The sequence below is a fragment of the Hyla sarda genome, chromosome 3, assembly GCF_029499605.1.
Source record: "Hyla sarda isolate aHylSar1 chromosome 3, aHylSar1.hap1, whole genome shotgun sequence".
NCBI classification, from domain to species: Eukaryota; Metazoa; Chordata; class Amphibia; order Anura; family Hylidae; genus Hyla; species Hyla sarda.
Window position 1 is genome coordinate 298,310,428 of NC_079191.1, and position 17,983 is coordinate 298,328,410.

At 43.0% G+C, this 17,983-nt stretch overlaps 1 protein-coding gene across 3 annotated transcripts in view; it reads right to left on the reverse strand.

The window, feature by feature from the left end:
• The window catches only part of FMN2 (formin 2), a 660,180-nt gene that overhangs the window by 244,546 nt on the left and 397,651 nt on the right, over positions 1–17,983 (reverse strand). For all 3 annotated transcript variants that reach the window (XM_056566943.1, XM_056566944.1, XR_008891425.1), the window contains one exon: positions 1,448–1,577. In XM_056566943.1, coding sequence (XP_056422918.1) covers positions 1,448–1,577 — 130 coding nt within the window. Of the gene's footprint in view, positions 1–1,447; positions 1,578–17,983 lie in introns of those variants that run through there.

A 17,983-nucleotide genomic window follows, 5' to 3' on the forward strand; every position in this document is an offset into this window, starting at 1 on the left:
CACCTCTGTCCATGTCAGAAACTGTCCAGAGTAGGAGCAAATACCCATAGCAAACCTCTCCTGCTCTGAAGTTCCTGACATGGACATAGGTGTCAGCAGAGAGCACTGTGGTCAGACAGAAAGGAAATTCCTCTGGAAAATACAGCAGCTGATAAGTACAGGAAGGATATGTTTCTGCTTGGGACAGAGTGTTGCACTGAAGCATTCTCTCAATCAGAGTAGTTGAGGAAAGATGTGTGAGGAGGTGTGCCTTCTCACAGCCAATCACAACATCTCACACACTGCACTGCTCTCTGTGTGTTCAGAAATCTTCACTTCTTCACACAGGGAGCATGCGCAAAGGATTCTAAAGCCCGCCCTCACTTGTATTCCAACAGAGTAGCAGCATTGCCACAGTCGGTTAGGAGATATATGGGGACCCCCAGAGGCCACTTTTATAGGAGCAATTTTCTAAGGGAAACTGCAAAAAAGTACTGAAACAGTATTAGAGATATTGTTTTAAAAAATATACTTTTTCGTCACAGTGGCCATTTAAGTTAGCCCTATGTCAGTTCTATTAATCATTCAAAGATGTTCCCAATGGGAGCCACATCCATACCCTGGAAGTTCCTTTGGGTAGAGGAACTATCACAGTTATGTACACCAGCTCCCAGGTAGAGGAGGCTTAGGATTGGCCTGCACAACACAAATAACTAACTGGGTACAGGACCACAGGGATATTGGTGGGCACCTCCAAAACTCTGTTACACATACGTAAGGGTGTATTCACTCAAAGTTTATTTTATGCTTTGATTTTTGAGGGACTGGTGTGTATGCAGGTGTGCATATTGCATGCATGCAAGTGTGTACAGTATGTGAAGCAATTGTAGGCAATGTGGAGCATGTTTGCCCCCTCTTTTAACAGCAGTATTATTCAGTTCTTCTTGAAATAACTAGATATGCTTATAACATGCATTGAACATGGTGATTAGGGTTTGCTATAAGAAAAATTATTCATTCCACATCTATCACACTGACCTTTTTTTTTTACTGACGGGGGGGGGGGGGGAAATACCTCATACTAGTGTACTGGATTTATCAAGTGAACACACCTACACATAAATCTGGCTATTCGGAGATAGCCATAAACTGTATCAAATTTGGTGCATGAGGGAGATCCCTGAAAAACTATGTCCCATGATATGTAAACCCTACTTACTTGGTGAGTGAGGCAGAGATCTGCAAGAAGTAGAAAAGTTTGGAATTTTTTAGCGATCTGCGCCAGGCTCAGGGTAACATAAAATACTCCATTTCGCTTGGATGCTATTTTACAAAAAAATGCTTCACAAGTTAAAGGATACTCGTTTGGCGTCTTTAATTATGGATTACAATGTAAAACAACTAAACATACTTGGATGCTGGGGATTCTCACCAAAGTCATTGTAACAATAAGTATATTATGACTAACCTTACAAATTTTCTGTAGTAGATCTAGCTTGCGTTCGATAGCACCAATTATCTCTGATATAGTTGTTTGCAGCAAAATGCAGAACACACGTTCTGAAAAATTTGGTATTGTTGTTAGCTCATAAAGGAACCTGTAGAATAAACAAAATCACAAGTTTACATTACATTAGGCTTTTATTACAAATAAAATAAAAATGTATTAAATTAAAAAAAACTTTTTTGAAACAGAAACATCCTTTTTCAACTTACATTATTTATAGTCTGTACTACAAACAAAAAAAAACTGAAGTTTAAATGAAAAATAAATATGGAGTTTTATGAAAACTGCCTTTGATACCCACATCAACCAATCTAAGTTCATATTAATCCCTTAAGGACACAGGTTTTTTCATTTTTGCACTTTAGTTTTTTCCACCTCACCTTCTAAAAATTTGACCACTTTCACTTTAAGCATTAATAACTCTGGGATGATTTTACCTTTCATTCTGATACATATTCTACTTTATGTTAGTGGTAAAATTTTGACGATACTTACATAATTTCTTGGTGAAAAATTCAAACATTTCATGAAAAAATTGAAAATGTTGCATTTTTCGAGCTTTGAAGCTCTCTGCTTGTAAGGAAAATAGACATTTTGATTCATAAATACAATAAGTCTACTTTATGTTTGGATCATAAAGTTAACATGTTTTTACTTTTGGAAGACATCAGAGGGCTTCAAAGTTCAGCAGCAATTTTTCACAAAATTTTCAAAATCAGAATTTTTCATGGACCAGTTCAGTTTTGAAGTGGATTTGAAGGGCTTTCTTATTAGAAATACTCCACAAATGACCCCATTATAAAAACTGCACCCCTCAAAGTATTCAAAATGACATTCAATAAGTGTGTTAACCCTTTAGGTGTTTCACAGGAATAGCAGCAAAGTGAAGGAGAAAATTCAAAATCTTCATTTTTTACACTTGCATGTTCTTGTAGACCCAGTTATAGAATTTTAAAAGGAGAAAAATCCTCTCAAAATGTGTAATCCAATTTCTCTCGAGTAAGGAAATACCTCATATGTGTATGTCAAGTGTTCGGCGGGCGCAGTAGAGGGCTCAGAAGGGAAGGAGCGACAATGGAATTTTGGGAAGTGAGTTTTTCTGAAATGGATTTTGGGGGGCATGTCACATTTAGGAAGCCCCTATGGTGCCAGAACAGCAGAAAACCCCACACATGGCATACCATTTTTGAAACTACACCCCTCAAGGCACGTAACAAGGGCACCAGTGAGCCTTAACACCCGACAGGTGTTTGATGACTTTTTGTTAAAGTCGGATGTGCAAATGAAAAAATTTTTTTTCACTAAAGTGCATTTTCCCCCCAAATTTACCATTTTTATAAAGGGTAATGGGAGAAAATGCCCCACAAAATTTGTAACCTCATCTCTTCTGAGTATGGAAATACCCCATGTTAGAACCTAAAATGCTCTGCGGGCGAACTACAATGCTCAGAAAAGAAGGAGTCACATTTGGCTTTTTGAAGGCAAATTTTGCTGAAATAGTTTTTGGGGGGCATGTCGCATTTAGGAGGCCCCTGTGGTGCCAGAATAGCAAAAAAAAAAACATTGCATACTATTTTGGAAACTACACCCCTCAAGGAACGTAACAAGGGGTACAGTGAGCCTTAACACCTCACAGGTAATTCACGATTTTTTGTTAAAGTTGGATGTGTTAATGATAAAAAAAAATTCACTAAAATACATTTTTTCCCCCCAAATTTTACATTTTTACAAGGGGTAATAGGAGAAAATTACCCCCAAAATTTGTAAACCCATGTGTAGACGTCAAGTGCTCTGCGGGCGAACTACAATGCTCAGAAGAGGAGGAGCACCACTGAGCTTTTGGAAAGATAATTTGTTTGGAATGGAAGTCAGGGGCCATGTGCGTTTACAAAGCCCCTCGTGGTGCATTAAGCATTTACACCCCACTGGCATTTGACAGATCTTTGGAACAGTGGGCTGAGCAAATGAAAAATTTAATTTTTCATTTTCACGGACCAGTGTTCCAAACATCTGTCAGACACCTGTGGGGCGTAAATGCTCACTATACCCCTTAATCCATTACATGAGGGGTGTCGTTTCCAAAATGGGGTCACATGTGGGGGGGGTCCATTGTTCTGGCACTAAGGGGGCTTTGTAAACACACGTGGCCTTCAATTCCAGAGCATTTTACGCCCAGATATGGGGTATTTCCGTACTCAGGAGAAATTGCTTTACAAATTTTGGGGGTCTTTTTTTACTTTTACCTCTTGTGAAAATAAAAAGTATGGGGCAACATCAGCCTGTTAGTGTAAAAAAATAAAAACAAATTTACACTAACAGGCTGGTGTAGACCTCAACTTTTCCTTTTCATAAGGGGTAAAAGGAGAAAAAGCCCCCCAAAATTTGTAGTGCAATTTCTCCCGAGTACGGAAATAGCCCTAAACTGTTTCCTTGACAGTGCTCCAAAGTGAGAGAGCGCCATGCGCATTTGAGGACTAAATTAGGGATTGCATAGCGGTGGACATAGATTCTATGCCAGTGATTCCCAAACAGGGTGCCTCCAGCTGTTGCTAAACTTCCAGCATGCCTGGACAGTCAGTGGCTGTCCAGAAAGGCTGGGACTTGCTTTTTTGCAACAGCTGGAGGCTCCGTTTTGGAAACACTGCTGTTCAATATGTTTTTCATTTTTATTGGAGGGGGGGGGACAGTGTAAGGGGGTGTATATGTAGTGTTTTACCCTTAATTATGTGGTAGTGTAGTGTAGTGTTTTTAGGGTACATTCGCACGGGCGGATGTTTACAGTGAGTTTCCCGCTAGGAGTTTGCGCCGCAGTTCATACTTGAAGCAGGAAACTTACTGTAAACCCGCCCATGTGAATATACCAAGTACATTCATATGGGGGGGGGGGGAACCTTCAGTTGTTTCAAAACTACAACTCCCAGCATATACTGACAGATTGTGCATGCTGGGAGTTGTACTTTTGCAACAGCTGGAGGCACACTGGTTGGAAAACCTTCAGGTTTTGTTACCTAGCTCAGTATTTTCCAACCAGTTTTGCAAAACTACAACTTGATAGCCGAAGGGCATGCTGGGAGATGTAGGTATGCAACAGCTGGAGGTACACAACTACAACTCCCAGCATGCCGAGACAGCTGTTTGCTGTTTGGGCATGCTGGGATTTCCAGTTTTGCAACATCTGGAGGGCTACAGTTTAGAGACCACTGAACAGTGATCTCCAAACTGTGGCCCTACAGATGTTGCAAAACTACAAATCCCAGCATGCCCAGACAGAAAACTGCTGTGTGGGCATGCTGTGATTTGTAGTTTTGCAAGATCTAGAGGAATACAGTTTAGAGATCACTGCACAGTGATCTCCAAACTGTAGCCCTGCAGCTGTTGCAAAACTACAAATCCCAGCATGCCCAAACAGCAAACCGCTGTCTGGGCATGCTGGGAGTTGTAGTTTTGCAACATCTGGAGGTCTCAGACTGTAGCCTTCCAGATGTTGCTAGGCAACTCATCGGATTCTGAAGGATCCAGGGAGCCAGCTGCACGACTTCGCCGCCCGCCGATCACAGTCGCCGATCGCCGCCACCGCTGATGGGTAAGTGGACTTCGGCGCCTGTCCTCTGTCTGTTTCCCCATCCTGCCCACGGCCACCTCACTTCTATCCCTTCAGGAGGATCGTGGGTGTATCGCCCTTATTTTCCGGGTCACCAGGTCACCATAGACCCTTATGACATGGCGGGGCTGATGACCCCCCTGGGCATTTGCGAGGGGTAACTGCTGATCGATATCATCAGTCACCACGGTCCGGTCCACGCCTGGCGCGCGGCAGGGACCGAATTTCCCCTAACTTCCAGGGAGCTTAGATGTACCCGTACGTCCTTGGTCCTTAAGGGGTTAAGGACCAAGCGTTTCTCTGTTTTTGCACTTTTGTTTTTCCTCCTTACCTTTTAAAAATCATAATCCTTTCAATTTTGCACCTAAAAATTCATATGAGGGCTTATTTTTTGCATCACCAATTCTACTTTGTAATGACATCAGTCATTTTACCAAAAAATTTATGGCGAAACGGAAGAAAAAAAATCATTGTGCGACAAAATTGAAGAAAAAACAATTTTGTAAATTTTGGCGGCTTCCATTTCTACACCGTAAATTTTTCAGTAAAAATGACACTATCATTATTCTGTAGGTCCATATGATTAAAATGATACCCTATTTAAATAGGTTTGATTTTGTCGTACTTTTGGAAAAAATCATAACTACATGCACGAAAATTAATACATTTAAAATTGTCCTCTTCTGACCTCTATAACTTTTTTCTTTTTCCGCGTATTATGGCTTATTTTTGGCACCCTGATTTGAAGTTTTAATCGGTACTATTTTTGTTTTGATCAGACTTTTTTATTGCTTATTATTCCTTTTTTCATGGTATGAAAAGTGACCAAAAATACGCTATTTTGGACTTTGGAATTTTTTTGCGTGTACGCCATTGACCGTGCGGTTTAATTTACGATATATTTTTATAGTTCAGACATATACGCACGTGGCGATACCATATATGTTTATTTTTATTATGGTTATATATTTTTTATATGGAATTTTGGGAAAGGGGGGTGATTTAAACTTTTAATAAGGAAGGTGTTTTTTTTTTAATTTTTTCAACTTTTTTTTTTCTTACACTTTTAGTCCCTTTAGGGGACTTTTAGGAGGAATCGTTTGATTCTTCATACAGATCAATGGGATTACATACAACAATCCCATTGATCTGTGTGCTCTGCGCTCGATTGATAAAGTCTGGCCTTGCCAGACTTTATCATTCTGAGCACCGGAGCCGCCGCAGCAGGAGAGGTAAGCCCTTCGGCTACCTCAGTAGTGGATCGACGCGCCCCCCCCCCCCTCGCGCACGCAATCGCGCTGTGGGGGGGCTATCCACCCCACTGGACCACCAGGGACTGGATACAGGCACCTTTAGACGCCACTGTCAACTTTGACGATGGCGATCTAAAGGGTTAATAGTCGGCCGCGGCGGTTGCCGCATGTCGGCTATTAACGCCGCCCCCCAGCTACAGGAATCAGCCGGGGGCCGGCCGGCGTGATGCAGGCTCGTGTCGGGAGCCCGCGTCATACCCAGTTAGTGGCCATTGGATGAGCACAGACGTCCATGATCGTTATCGGGTTAAAAATGTCCTCTTCTGACCCCTAGAGCTCATTTTTTGTGCCGTGATCTGTAGTTTTTATGGGTACCATTTTTGTTTTAATGGGACTTTTTGATAATTTTTTATACATTCTTTTAGGGTATACAAAGTGACCATGAATATGCAATTCTGGATTTTGTATTTTTTTACATATATGTCATTGACCATGCGGTTTAATTAACATTATATTTTTATAGTTCAGACATTTATGCATGCGGCAATACCACATGTTTATTTTTGTTTATATATACAGTACAGACCAAAAGTTTGGACACACCTTCTCTTTCAGAGTTTTCTTTATTTTCATGACTATGAAAATTGTAGATTCACATTGAAGGCATTAAAACTATGAATTAACACGTGGAATTATATACATAAAAAAGTGTGAAACAACTGAAAATATGTGATATTCTAGGTTCTTCAAAATAGCCACCTTTTGCTTTGATTACTGCTTTCCACACTCTTTGCATTCTCTTGTTGAGATTCAAGAGGTAGTCACCTGAAATGGTTTTCGCTTCACAGGTGTGCTGGTGTGGAGGAGGAGGTGTTATGGTGTGGGGGTGCTTTGCTGGTGACACTGTTGGGGATTTACTGAACCAGCATGTCTACCACAGCATCTTGCAGCGGCATACTATTCCATCTGGTTTGCGTTTAGTTGGACCATAATTTACTTTTCAACAGGACAATGACCCCAAACACACCTCCAGGCTGTGTAAGGGCTATTTGACCAAGAAGGAGAGTGATGGGTGCTGCGACAGATGACCTGGCCTCCACAGTCACCGTACCTGAACCCAATCAAGATGGTTTGGGGTGAGCTGGACCACAGAGTGAAGGAAAAAGGGCCAACAAGTGCTAAGCATCTATGGGAACTCCTTCAAGACTGTTGGAAGAACATTTAAGGTGACTACCTCTTGAAGCTCATCAAGAGAATGAGTGTGGATAGCAGTAATCAAAGCAAAAGATTGTTAGAATCTAGAATATTACATATTTTCACACTTTTTTGTTATGTATATAATTCCACATGTGTTAATTCACAGTTTTGATGCCTTCAGTGTGAAACTACAATTTTCATAGTCATGAAAATAAAGAAAACTCTGAATGAGAAGGTGTGTCCAAACTTTTGGTCTGTACTGTATTTTTTTATGGGAAAAGGGGGGTGATTGATACTTTTATTAGGAAAGGGGTTAAATCACATTTATTAACTATTTTTGAACTACTTTTTTTTTACTTTTTTTTTCATTAGATAGCATACACTGGTCAATGATATGCCATAGCATAGCATAGATCAGTGTTATTGGTGCTCGATTGCTTCAGCCTGCTGAGGCTGACTGGAGCCTTGAAGAACCAATCAGATGGTGAGGAGGCAGGTAAGGGCCCTCTCGCCGTTCTCACAGCTGATCAGGAAATCGGGATTTCCCGCAATGATCCTGATCAGCTCTGCTGAGCTGCCGGAAGTGTATTTTCTGAATTTTAGTTGCTGCGATCAACTTTGATTGCAGTATCTAAAGGGTTATTGATGGGCATTGGCCCAATCACCAGAGTCCAACATTAGTAGCAGGTTCTGGCTGCTGATAGCAACCAGGACCAAAAGGATATGAAGCAAGCTCAGTTCCTGAGTTTGCTTAACCCCTTCAGGACCAGGCCACTTTAGACCTTAGGACCAAAGCGTTTTTTGAACATCTGACCACTGTCACTTTAAACATTAATAACTCTGGAATGCTTTTAGTTATCATTCTGATTCAGAGATTGTTTTTTCGAGACATATTCTACTTTAACATGGTGGAACATTTTTGTGGTAACTTGCATCCTTTCTTGGTGAAAAATCCCAAAATTTGATGAAAAAATTGAAAATTTAGCATTTTTCTAACTTTGAAGCTCTCTGCTTGTAAGGAAAATGGATATTCCAAATACATTTTTTTCTTATTCACATATACAATATGTCTACTTCATGTTTGCATCATAAAATTGAAAAGTATTTACTTTTGGAAGACACCAGAGGGCTTCAAAGTTCAGCAGCAATTTTCCAATTTTTCACAAAATTTTCAAACACACTATTTTTCAGGGACCAGTTCAGGTTTGAAGTGGATTTGAAGGGTCTTCATCTTAGAAATATCCCACAAATAACCCCATTATAAAAACTGCACCCCCCAAAGTATTCAAAATGACATTCAGTCAGCGTTTTAACCCGTTTTAACCCTTTAGCAGCAAAAAAATTCACAATCTTCATTTTTTACACTCGCATGTTCTTGTAGACCCAATTTTTGAATTTTTACAAGGGGTAAAAGGAGAAAATGTATACTTTTATTTGGAGCCCAATTTCTCTCGAGTAAGCACATACCTCATATGTATGTAAAGTGTTCGGCGGGCGCAGTATTTTTCTGTAATGGTTTTTGGGGGGCATGTTGCATTTAGGAAGCCCCTATGGTGCCAGAACAGCAAAAAAAATAAATAAACACATGCTATACCATTTTGGAAACTAGACCCCTTGAGGAACATAACAAGGAATTAAGTGAGCCTTAATACCCCACAGGTGTTTCACGACTTTTGCATATGTAAAAAAAGAAAAGAAAAAAATTTCACTAAAATTTGTGTTTCCCCCCAAATTTCACAATTTTGCAAGGGTTAATAGTAGAAAATACCCCCCAAAATGTGTAACTCCATCTCTTCTGAGTATGGAGGTACCCCATAAGTTGACCTGAAGTGCACTACGGGCGAACTACAATGTTTAGAAGAGAAGGAGTCATATTTGGCTTTTTGAGAGCAAATTTTGCTCAGGGGCATGTCGCATTTAGGAAGCCCCTATGGTGCCATGACAGCAAAAAAAAAAAAACACATGGCATACCATTTTGGAAACTAGACCCCTTGAGGAATGTAACAAGGAACAAAGTGAGCCTTAAAGGGGTACACCGCCCCTAGACATCTTATCCCCTATCCAAAGGATCGCCGGTATCCCGCTGGTGGGGACCCCGGGGATCGCCGCTGCCGCACCCCGCTATCATTACTGCGCAGAGCGACTTCGCTCTGCACGTAATGATGGGCTCTTTAGAGCCAGATGTTGCCGAACTACAGCTCCCAGCATGCTTGGAGTTGTAGTTTTGCAACATCTGGAGGACTACAGTTTGCAGACCACTAATACAGTGGTTCCCAATCTGTGCCCTTCCAGATGTTGCAAAACTACAACTCCCAGTATGCCAAAACTGTCCAGGCATGCTGGGAGTTGTAGTTTTGAAGGGCCAGATGTTACAGAACTACAACTCCCAGCATGCCTGGACAGTAAGGGCATGCTGAGGATGTGTAGTTCTGCAACATTTGGAAGGGCACAGTGGTCTCCAAACTGTGGACCTCCAGATGTTGCAAAACTGCAACTCCCAGCATGCCCAGACGCCAAGGGCTGTCTGGGCATGCTGGGAGTTGTAGTATACAGGGTCCCATTACAGCAATGCATGTCGCTTTACAGCGACGTGCATTGCTGTAAAGGGCCCGCCGCCGTCTTCATCGCCGGCATCCGGATCTTCAGGGACGAGGTAAGTACCAGGGCCGGCCCCAGCACTCCCCCGTCCCCCGCCGTGTCCTCCGGTCTTCCTCCCGTCCTCTCCGGACTTCCAGGGGCCAAGCAGGCCCCCCCCCCTTGCGATTGGTTGGTTAGCTAACCGACAGATAGCAGGGGATAGGAGGAGGTGGCAGTTTTGCCACCTCACTCCTATACTCCAGCATGGTCCTGGCTGTCTGTGACAACCGGGATCATGCAAAATTACCGGGCAGTTGGGTCCCAGAGACCCGATCAGCCTGGTATCGCCGTAGATCACTGTTGTGATTTCAGCAGCGATTTGTGGTGATCGCCGACATGGGGGGCCTACATGGCCCCCCTCGGCGTTTGCCCTGGATGCCTGCTGAACGATTTCAGCAGGCATCCGGTTCCGATCTCTGCCCGGCGAGCGGCAGAGACCGGAATGACTCAGTACATAAGCAAACGTCCTTGGTCCTTAAGTACCAGGGTCCCAAGACGTATGCATACGTCTTGGGTCCTTAACAGGTTAATAGACCTGCTGCACAGCTGCGCTGGATATATACGGCGCAGGTCGTTAAGGGGTTAAAGTGAAACTGATCCCAGTATATTGGGTAATAGTGCAAGTGAACAGCATTACAATGAGGGGTCAGTTACGTGACTTGATGAAGTTTTAAAGGATTTATATCTCCATACTTCTAGTTCTATTGCACAGCTCTGTACAATGGAGATGGGGAGCTGGCTTGCCATGCTCCCCTGCCTCCTTAATATTCCCCATTCTGACAGTCTCTCTTATGAATAAGTAAAACTATTCACTCTCATGTCGCTAGGATCTATAGCGATCTGAGACCCTATGTCATGTGGTCCCTGAAACTATCCACACCAACAATAAAGACCATAATGAAACAATATTAATTCAAAATAAAAGTACCAGTATATTTTTATTGAGATACAAAAAATTATAAAAACACATAAAAAAGGTACTTTGTATTCTGCTGTACCTCTTGTATGTGTTTTATGTGTTTTTATAATTTTTTTTATCTCAATAAAAATATACTTTTATATTGAATTAATATTGATTCATCATGGTCTCTATTGTTGGTGTGGATAGCATGTGAGAGCCTGTACCTGTGCTCTGTTCTAAGCAGAGCAAAGGCGCTGGCAGGCTATCTTTATTTCTTAGTGATCAATTAATGAACTTACTATTTTGTGAATTTCCGCCAAAAACAGGAGTGGATCTTAGACACAGAAAAATTTGCTCTTGCTGACAAAAAAAAAAAAAAAAAGTAATGCACCAAAAAGGAGTTGTTGGAATCGAATAAAACTTTACCTGTGTTAAAGGGGTATTCCGGGGAACTAAACCCATAGCCCATCCTTTCCCTCTCACCAACCTATGAATTTGTCTAAATATAATTAATTAGCAATATAGAGTAGTTTCCCTCTTTCAGCTGTCACTTACATGCAGTAAGTGAGAGAACAATTTAATTTTTAGAGCAACTTTGTCTCCTCAGTGAGACCTAGCCCCTTCCCTTCAAGACAACACCACCTGATTTGTGTCTGATTTCTGTTTGGTCTAGAGCTCTGGCTGTACAAACACACCTCCCCTCCCCCTTCCCTACCTATGTGAGAGCTTGTGAGCTGTGGAGAAGAGCAGTGAAGACTCTTAGTAACAACTGAGCACATAGCTGCTGTTTTTCTGCTGAAAATCTAAATCACTGACTGATGCTATTCAGAGCACAGCATGTTTTATTGCTGGAGGAAGGATGGTCTGAAAGAAAAGACATGTACAGTGTGTGTGAGCTGCAGTGTAAGCATGCACACACATAGTGAAAGCAGTTGGCTGACAGCCATTACACAGAGCTGCACTGACTTCTGGGAGTTGTAGTCTGTGCTGCAAACAAGGAAAAAGTATTTAGGATACATGAGGGGCCAAAGGAGCTGCAAAAACCCATGGATAACTACAGGAGACACTGAACAGGTATTGTGGTGGCTTTGGGGCACTTTTATTTTTCTTAACTTCCCCGGAGTACCCCTTTAATATTAGAGTGAAAGTTTATTGGAGAAAACAGTATAATTTGCCCATAGATATTGTAGGTGGGCCTGCAGATTGCTGTGTGTGGGTGAGCATTGTTTTGGTGAAAATTAGTTTTTTGAAAGCCCTGCATGAGAGGCATTACATGTGGCTACTAGGGGTGACTATTGTATGTAATGATTCCCCAGATCATCACAGAAGCAGTTAGGAAAGTGTGTCATTCTAAATCAATGGCAGGATTAAAGTGCTCAAAAAAAGGCTTCCATACTTCAACACAATTGTCATCAGATCCCAAACAGAACCCGGTTTCAGTCTGCAGCAGTCCAGGTTTCTCATTCAGAACATCACTGCAAACGAAGGTGACAGTGTTTGTCTGTCAATGACAGGACATATAATGGGCACCAAAAAAACAAACTGCCTTCTGCTAAATGCCTGGAAATAGTCAGGACAGAACAAGTAGTGTATAATCAAGTTGTAAAATGTGTTTGCACAGTGCACAAAGAAACTGTTGGATCTTCTTTTAACACCTTACCACAGCTTGGTCACAACGGCCTAGATGGTGGGCAATTTTTTTTAAAAAGACCACCCTGCTTTTCTCTGGCCAATAATGTCACCCCCTCTTAAAGGCAGTCAACTGGGTAAAATGTCTTTGAGAGGTATGTCTAGCAGTCAACAACCTCACCAATCTACTCAAAAGTTTCCTCTGAGAGCCTTTTATAGGACAGCAGGGAAAGCACTTGTGCTCCCTTTTGTGGCAAGATCCAGTGTCTAATCACACCACATCTGTAATCATTTACTGCAAGTTTTGCAGAAATCTGACATTTTTTTTTTTGTTGTATTTTTAAAAATTTTTTGTCAGTTAGTGTGATATGTGTGAACCCAGCCTTAGGTCATAGACTAATGTGTAAAAAGAAGACCTATCACTCACCTTAATGGTATGCCCTTATACCCTGAGCACACACTCTCACGACAAAATTGCAGGGTCCTGATCACTTTTTCACAATCTGATTGGCGCTCCCTTTCTTTACTGCAGGAAGCCAAGTCAGTCTGTTGTAATGGAGCGCCCATAACATTGATCACTGAACTAAAAATTGCAACTAATAGTCCCCTATGGGGACTAAACAGTAGTGAATAAAGGTTAATAAATGTGAATAAGCCCTTTCTATAATAAAAGTTCAAATCACCCACATTTTTCTTTTTCTAAATAAAATAATGTAAACAAAAATAAACATAAAAAAATTTGGTATAATCATGTGAAAAATGTCCATACCATTAAACTCACCCGTGCCAGCTCACTACTATCCCTTCAGGGGGATCGTAGGTGTCTTTTACAACCGCGATCCCCCTTATATTCTGGGTCACCATAGACCCGCATGACCCGGATTCGGCGCAAATCGCTAGTGTGAATTCACATTCAGAAACGGGGGGGGGGGGGGGGGGGTTCTATTAAGGTTCTGTTACCTAACTCAGTATTTTCCAACCAGTGTGCCTCCAGCTGTTGCAAAACTACAACTCCCAGCATGATGTAGTTATGCAACAGCTGGAGGTACGCAACTACAACTCCCAGCATGCCGAGACAGCTGTTTGCTGTTTGGTCATGCTGGGATGTGCAGTTTTGCAATATCTGGAGAGCTACAGTTTAGAGACCACTGCACAGTGATCTCCAAACGGTGGCCCTACAGATGTTGCAATACTACAAATCCTAGCATGCACAGACAGCAAACTGCTGTGTGGGCATGCTGGGAGTTGTAGTTTTGCAAGATCTAGAGGGCTACAGTTTAGAGACCACTGTATAGTGGTCTCAAACTGTAGCCCTCCAGCTGTTGCGAAACTACAAATCCCAGCATGCCCAAACAGCTGTCTGGGCATGCTGGGAGTTATAGTTTTGCAACATCTGGAGCGCTACAGTTTAGAGACCACTGTATAGTGGTCTCAGACTGTAGTCCTCCAGATGTTGCTTGGCAACTCACCGGCTTCCGTACGATCAAGCGAGCCAGGCGCACGACATCGCCGCCCGCCGATCACAGTCGCCCGCTGCCTCCGTATGGGTAAGTGGATCTTCTGTCGTCGGTCCTCTTCGGTTTCCCCATCCAGCCCCGCCTATTGTGGGTGGGCAGAACGGGGAAACAGAAAGTTAACCCCCTCCCCCGATCGCTCCTGGCGACCAATAGCAGGGATAGGAGGGGTGGCACCCCTGCCAGCTCACTACTATCCCTTCAGGGGGATCGTAGGTGTCTTTGACAACCGCGATCCCCCTTATATTCTGGGTCACCATAGACCCGCATGACCCGGATTCGGCGCAAATCGCTAGTGTGAATTCACATTCAGAAATAGGGGGGGGGGGGGGTCTGATGACCCCCTGGGCATTTGCACGGGGTGCCTGCTGATAGATATCAGCAGTCACCCCGGTCCCCGAAATTCCCATGGGTGTACAGGTACGCCCTTGGTCCTTAAGTACCAAGGAGCCAGGGCGTACCCATACACCCTGGGTCCTTAAAAGGGTACTTCAGTGGAATTTTTTTTTTAAATCAACGGGTGCCAGAAAGTTAAACAGATTTGTAAATTACTTCTATTATTAAACACTTAAGGACCAAGGGCTACAGGTACGCCTTTGCTCCCTGGTACTTAAGGACCAAGGGCGTACCTGTACACCCATGGGAATTTCGGGGACCGGGGAGACTGCTGATATCTATCAGCAGGCACCCCGTGCAAATGCCCAGGGGGTCATCAGACCCCCCCCTATTTCTGAATGTGAATTCACACTAGCGATTTGCGCCGAATCCGGGTCATGCGGGTCTATGGTGACCCAGAATATAAGGGAGATCGCGGTTGTCAAAGACACCTAAGATCCCCCTGAAGGGATAGTAGTGAGCTGGCAGGGGTGCCACCCCTCCTATCCCTGCTATTGGTCGACAGGAGCGACAGCCAATAGCAGATCGGGGGCGGGGGGGTTAACTTTCTGTTTCCCCGTTCTGCCCACCCACAATAGGCGGGCCGGATGGGGAAACCGAAGAGGACCGATGACAGAAGATCCACTTACCCATACGGAGGCAGCGGGCGACTGTGATCGGTGGGCGGCGATGTCGTGCAGCTGGCTCGCTTGATCGTACGGAAGCCGGTGAGTTGCCAAGCAACATCTGGAGGACTACAGTCTGAGACCACTATACAGTGGTCTCTAAACTGTAGCGCTCCAGATGTTGCAAAACTATAACTCCCAGCATGCCCAGACAGCTGTTTGGGCATGCTGGGATTTGCAGTTTCGCAACAGCTGGAGGGCTACAGTTTGAGACCACTATACAGTGGTCTCTAAACTGTAGCCCTCTAGATCTTGCAAAACTACAACTCCCAGCATGCCCACACAGCAGTTTGCTGTCTGTGCATGCTAGGATTTGTAGTTTTGCAACATCTGTAGGGCCACCGTTTGGAGATCACTGTGCAGTGGTCTCTAAACTGTAGCTCTCCAGATATTGCAAAACTGCACATCCCAGCATGCCCAAACAGCAAACAGCTGTCTCGGCATGCTGAGAGTTGTAGTTGCGTACCTCCAGCTGTTGCATAACTACATCTCCCAGCATGCTGGGAGTTGTAGTTTTGCAACAGCTGGAGGCACACTGGTTGGAAAATACTGAGTTAGGTAACAGAACCTAACTGAAGGTTTTCCACCCACTGTGCCTCCAGCTGTTGCAAAAGTACAACTCCCAGCATGCAGTACATGCTGGGAGTTGTAGTTTTGAAACAGCTGGAGCTTTGCCCCCCCCCCCCCCCCCCCCCCATGTGAATGTACAGGGTACATTCACACGGGCATGTTTACAGTGAGTTTCTTGCTTCAAGTTTGAGCTGCGGAAACTCACCTTAACCCGCCAGTATCCTAAAAACACTACACTACACTAACACATAATAAAGGGTATAACACTACATATACACCCCCTTACACTGTGCCCCCCAATAAAAATGAAAAACGTATTGTGAGGTAGGGTTTCCAAAACGGAGCCTCCAGCTGTTGCAAAACAACAACTCCCGGCATTTCCGGACAGCCACTGACTGTCCAGGCATACTGGGAGCTTAGTAACAGCTGAAGGCACCTGTTTGGGAATCACTGGCGTAGAATACCCCTATGTCCACCCCTATGTCCACCCCTATGCAATCCCTAATTTAGTCCTCAAATGCGCATGGTGCATTCTCACTTCAGAGCCCTGTCGTATTTCAAGGAAACAGTTTAGGGCCACATATGGGGTATTTCCGTACTTGGGAGAAATTGCACTGCAAATTTTGGGGGGCTTTTTCTCCATTTACCCCTTATGAAAAGGAAAAGTTGGGGTCTATACCAGCCTGTAAGTGTAAAAAAATAAAAAGTTGTACACTAACATGCTGGTGTTGCACCATACTTTTTATTTTCACAAGAGGTAAAAGAAAAAAAAAAGACCCCAAAATTTGTAACGCAATTTCTCCTGAATACATAAATACCCCATATGTGGGCATAAAATACTCAGCGGGAGCACAAGGCTCAGGAGTGAGAGCGCAAATTGGCGATTTGCACAGGGTTAGCTAATTTTATAGTGGTTCTGACATAAACGCAAAAAAATAAATACCGACATGTGACCCAATTTGGGAAACTACACTCCTAACGGAATGTAACAAGGGGTATAGTGAGCCTTAACACCCCACAGGTGTTTCACGAATTTTCGTTAAAACTGGATGGGAAAATGAGAAAAAAAAAATTTTTCACTAAAATGCTGGTGTTACCCTAAATTTTTCATTTTCACAAGGGAAAATAGAAGAAATTGGGTTACAAATTTTGGGGGGCTTTTTTTCCTGAGTATATAGATACCCCATATGTGGATGTAAAGTGCTCTGCTGGCAAACTACAATGCTCAGAAGAGAAGGAGCGCCATTGGGCTTTTGAAGAGAAAATTTGTCTGGAATTGAAGGCCATGTGTGTTTACAAAGCCGTGGTGCCAGAACAATTGACCCCTCCACATGAGACCCCATTTTGGAAACTACACCCCTCATGTAATGTAATAAGGGGTACAGTGATCATTTACACCCCACAGGTGTCTGACAGATTTTTGGAACAGTGGTCAGTAAAAATGAAAAATGTAATTTTTCATTTGCAGAGCCACTGTTCCAAAGATCTGTCAAACGCCAGTGGGGTGTAAATGCTCACAGCACCCCTTATTAATTTCTGTGAGGGGTCCCGACTTCCATTCCAAAAAATTCTCTCTCCCATAAGCTCAACCGCGCTTCTCCTCTTCTGAGCATTGCAGTGCGCCAGCAGAGCACTTGACGTCCACACATGGGGTATTTCCATACTCAGAAGAAATGGGGTTACAAATTTTGGGGGTAATTTTCTCCTATTACACCTTGTAAAAATGTAAAATTTGGGGGGGAAATGCATTTTAGTTAAAAAAAAAAAAAATTTCATTTACACATCCCAAATTTTACAAAAAGTCGTGAAATACCTGTGAGGTGTTAAGGCTCACTGTACCCCTTGTTACGTTCCTTGAGGGGTGTAGTTTCCAAAATAGTATGCCATGTTGTTTTTTTTTGCTGTTGTGGCACCATAGGGGCTTCCTAAATGCGACATGCCCCCCAAAAGCCAAATGTGACTCTTTCTCTTCTGAGAATTGTAGTTCGTCCGCAGAGCATTTTACATCATAACATGGGTTATTTACATTTTCAGAAGAGATGGGGTTACAAATTTTGGGGGGCATTTTCTCCCATTACCCTTTATAAAAATGGCAAACTTTTTTAATTTACACATCCGAAATTAACGAAAAGTC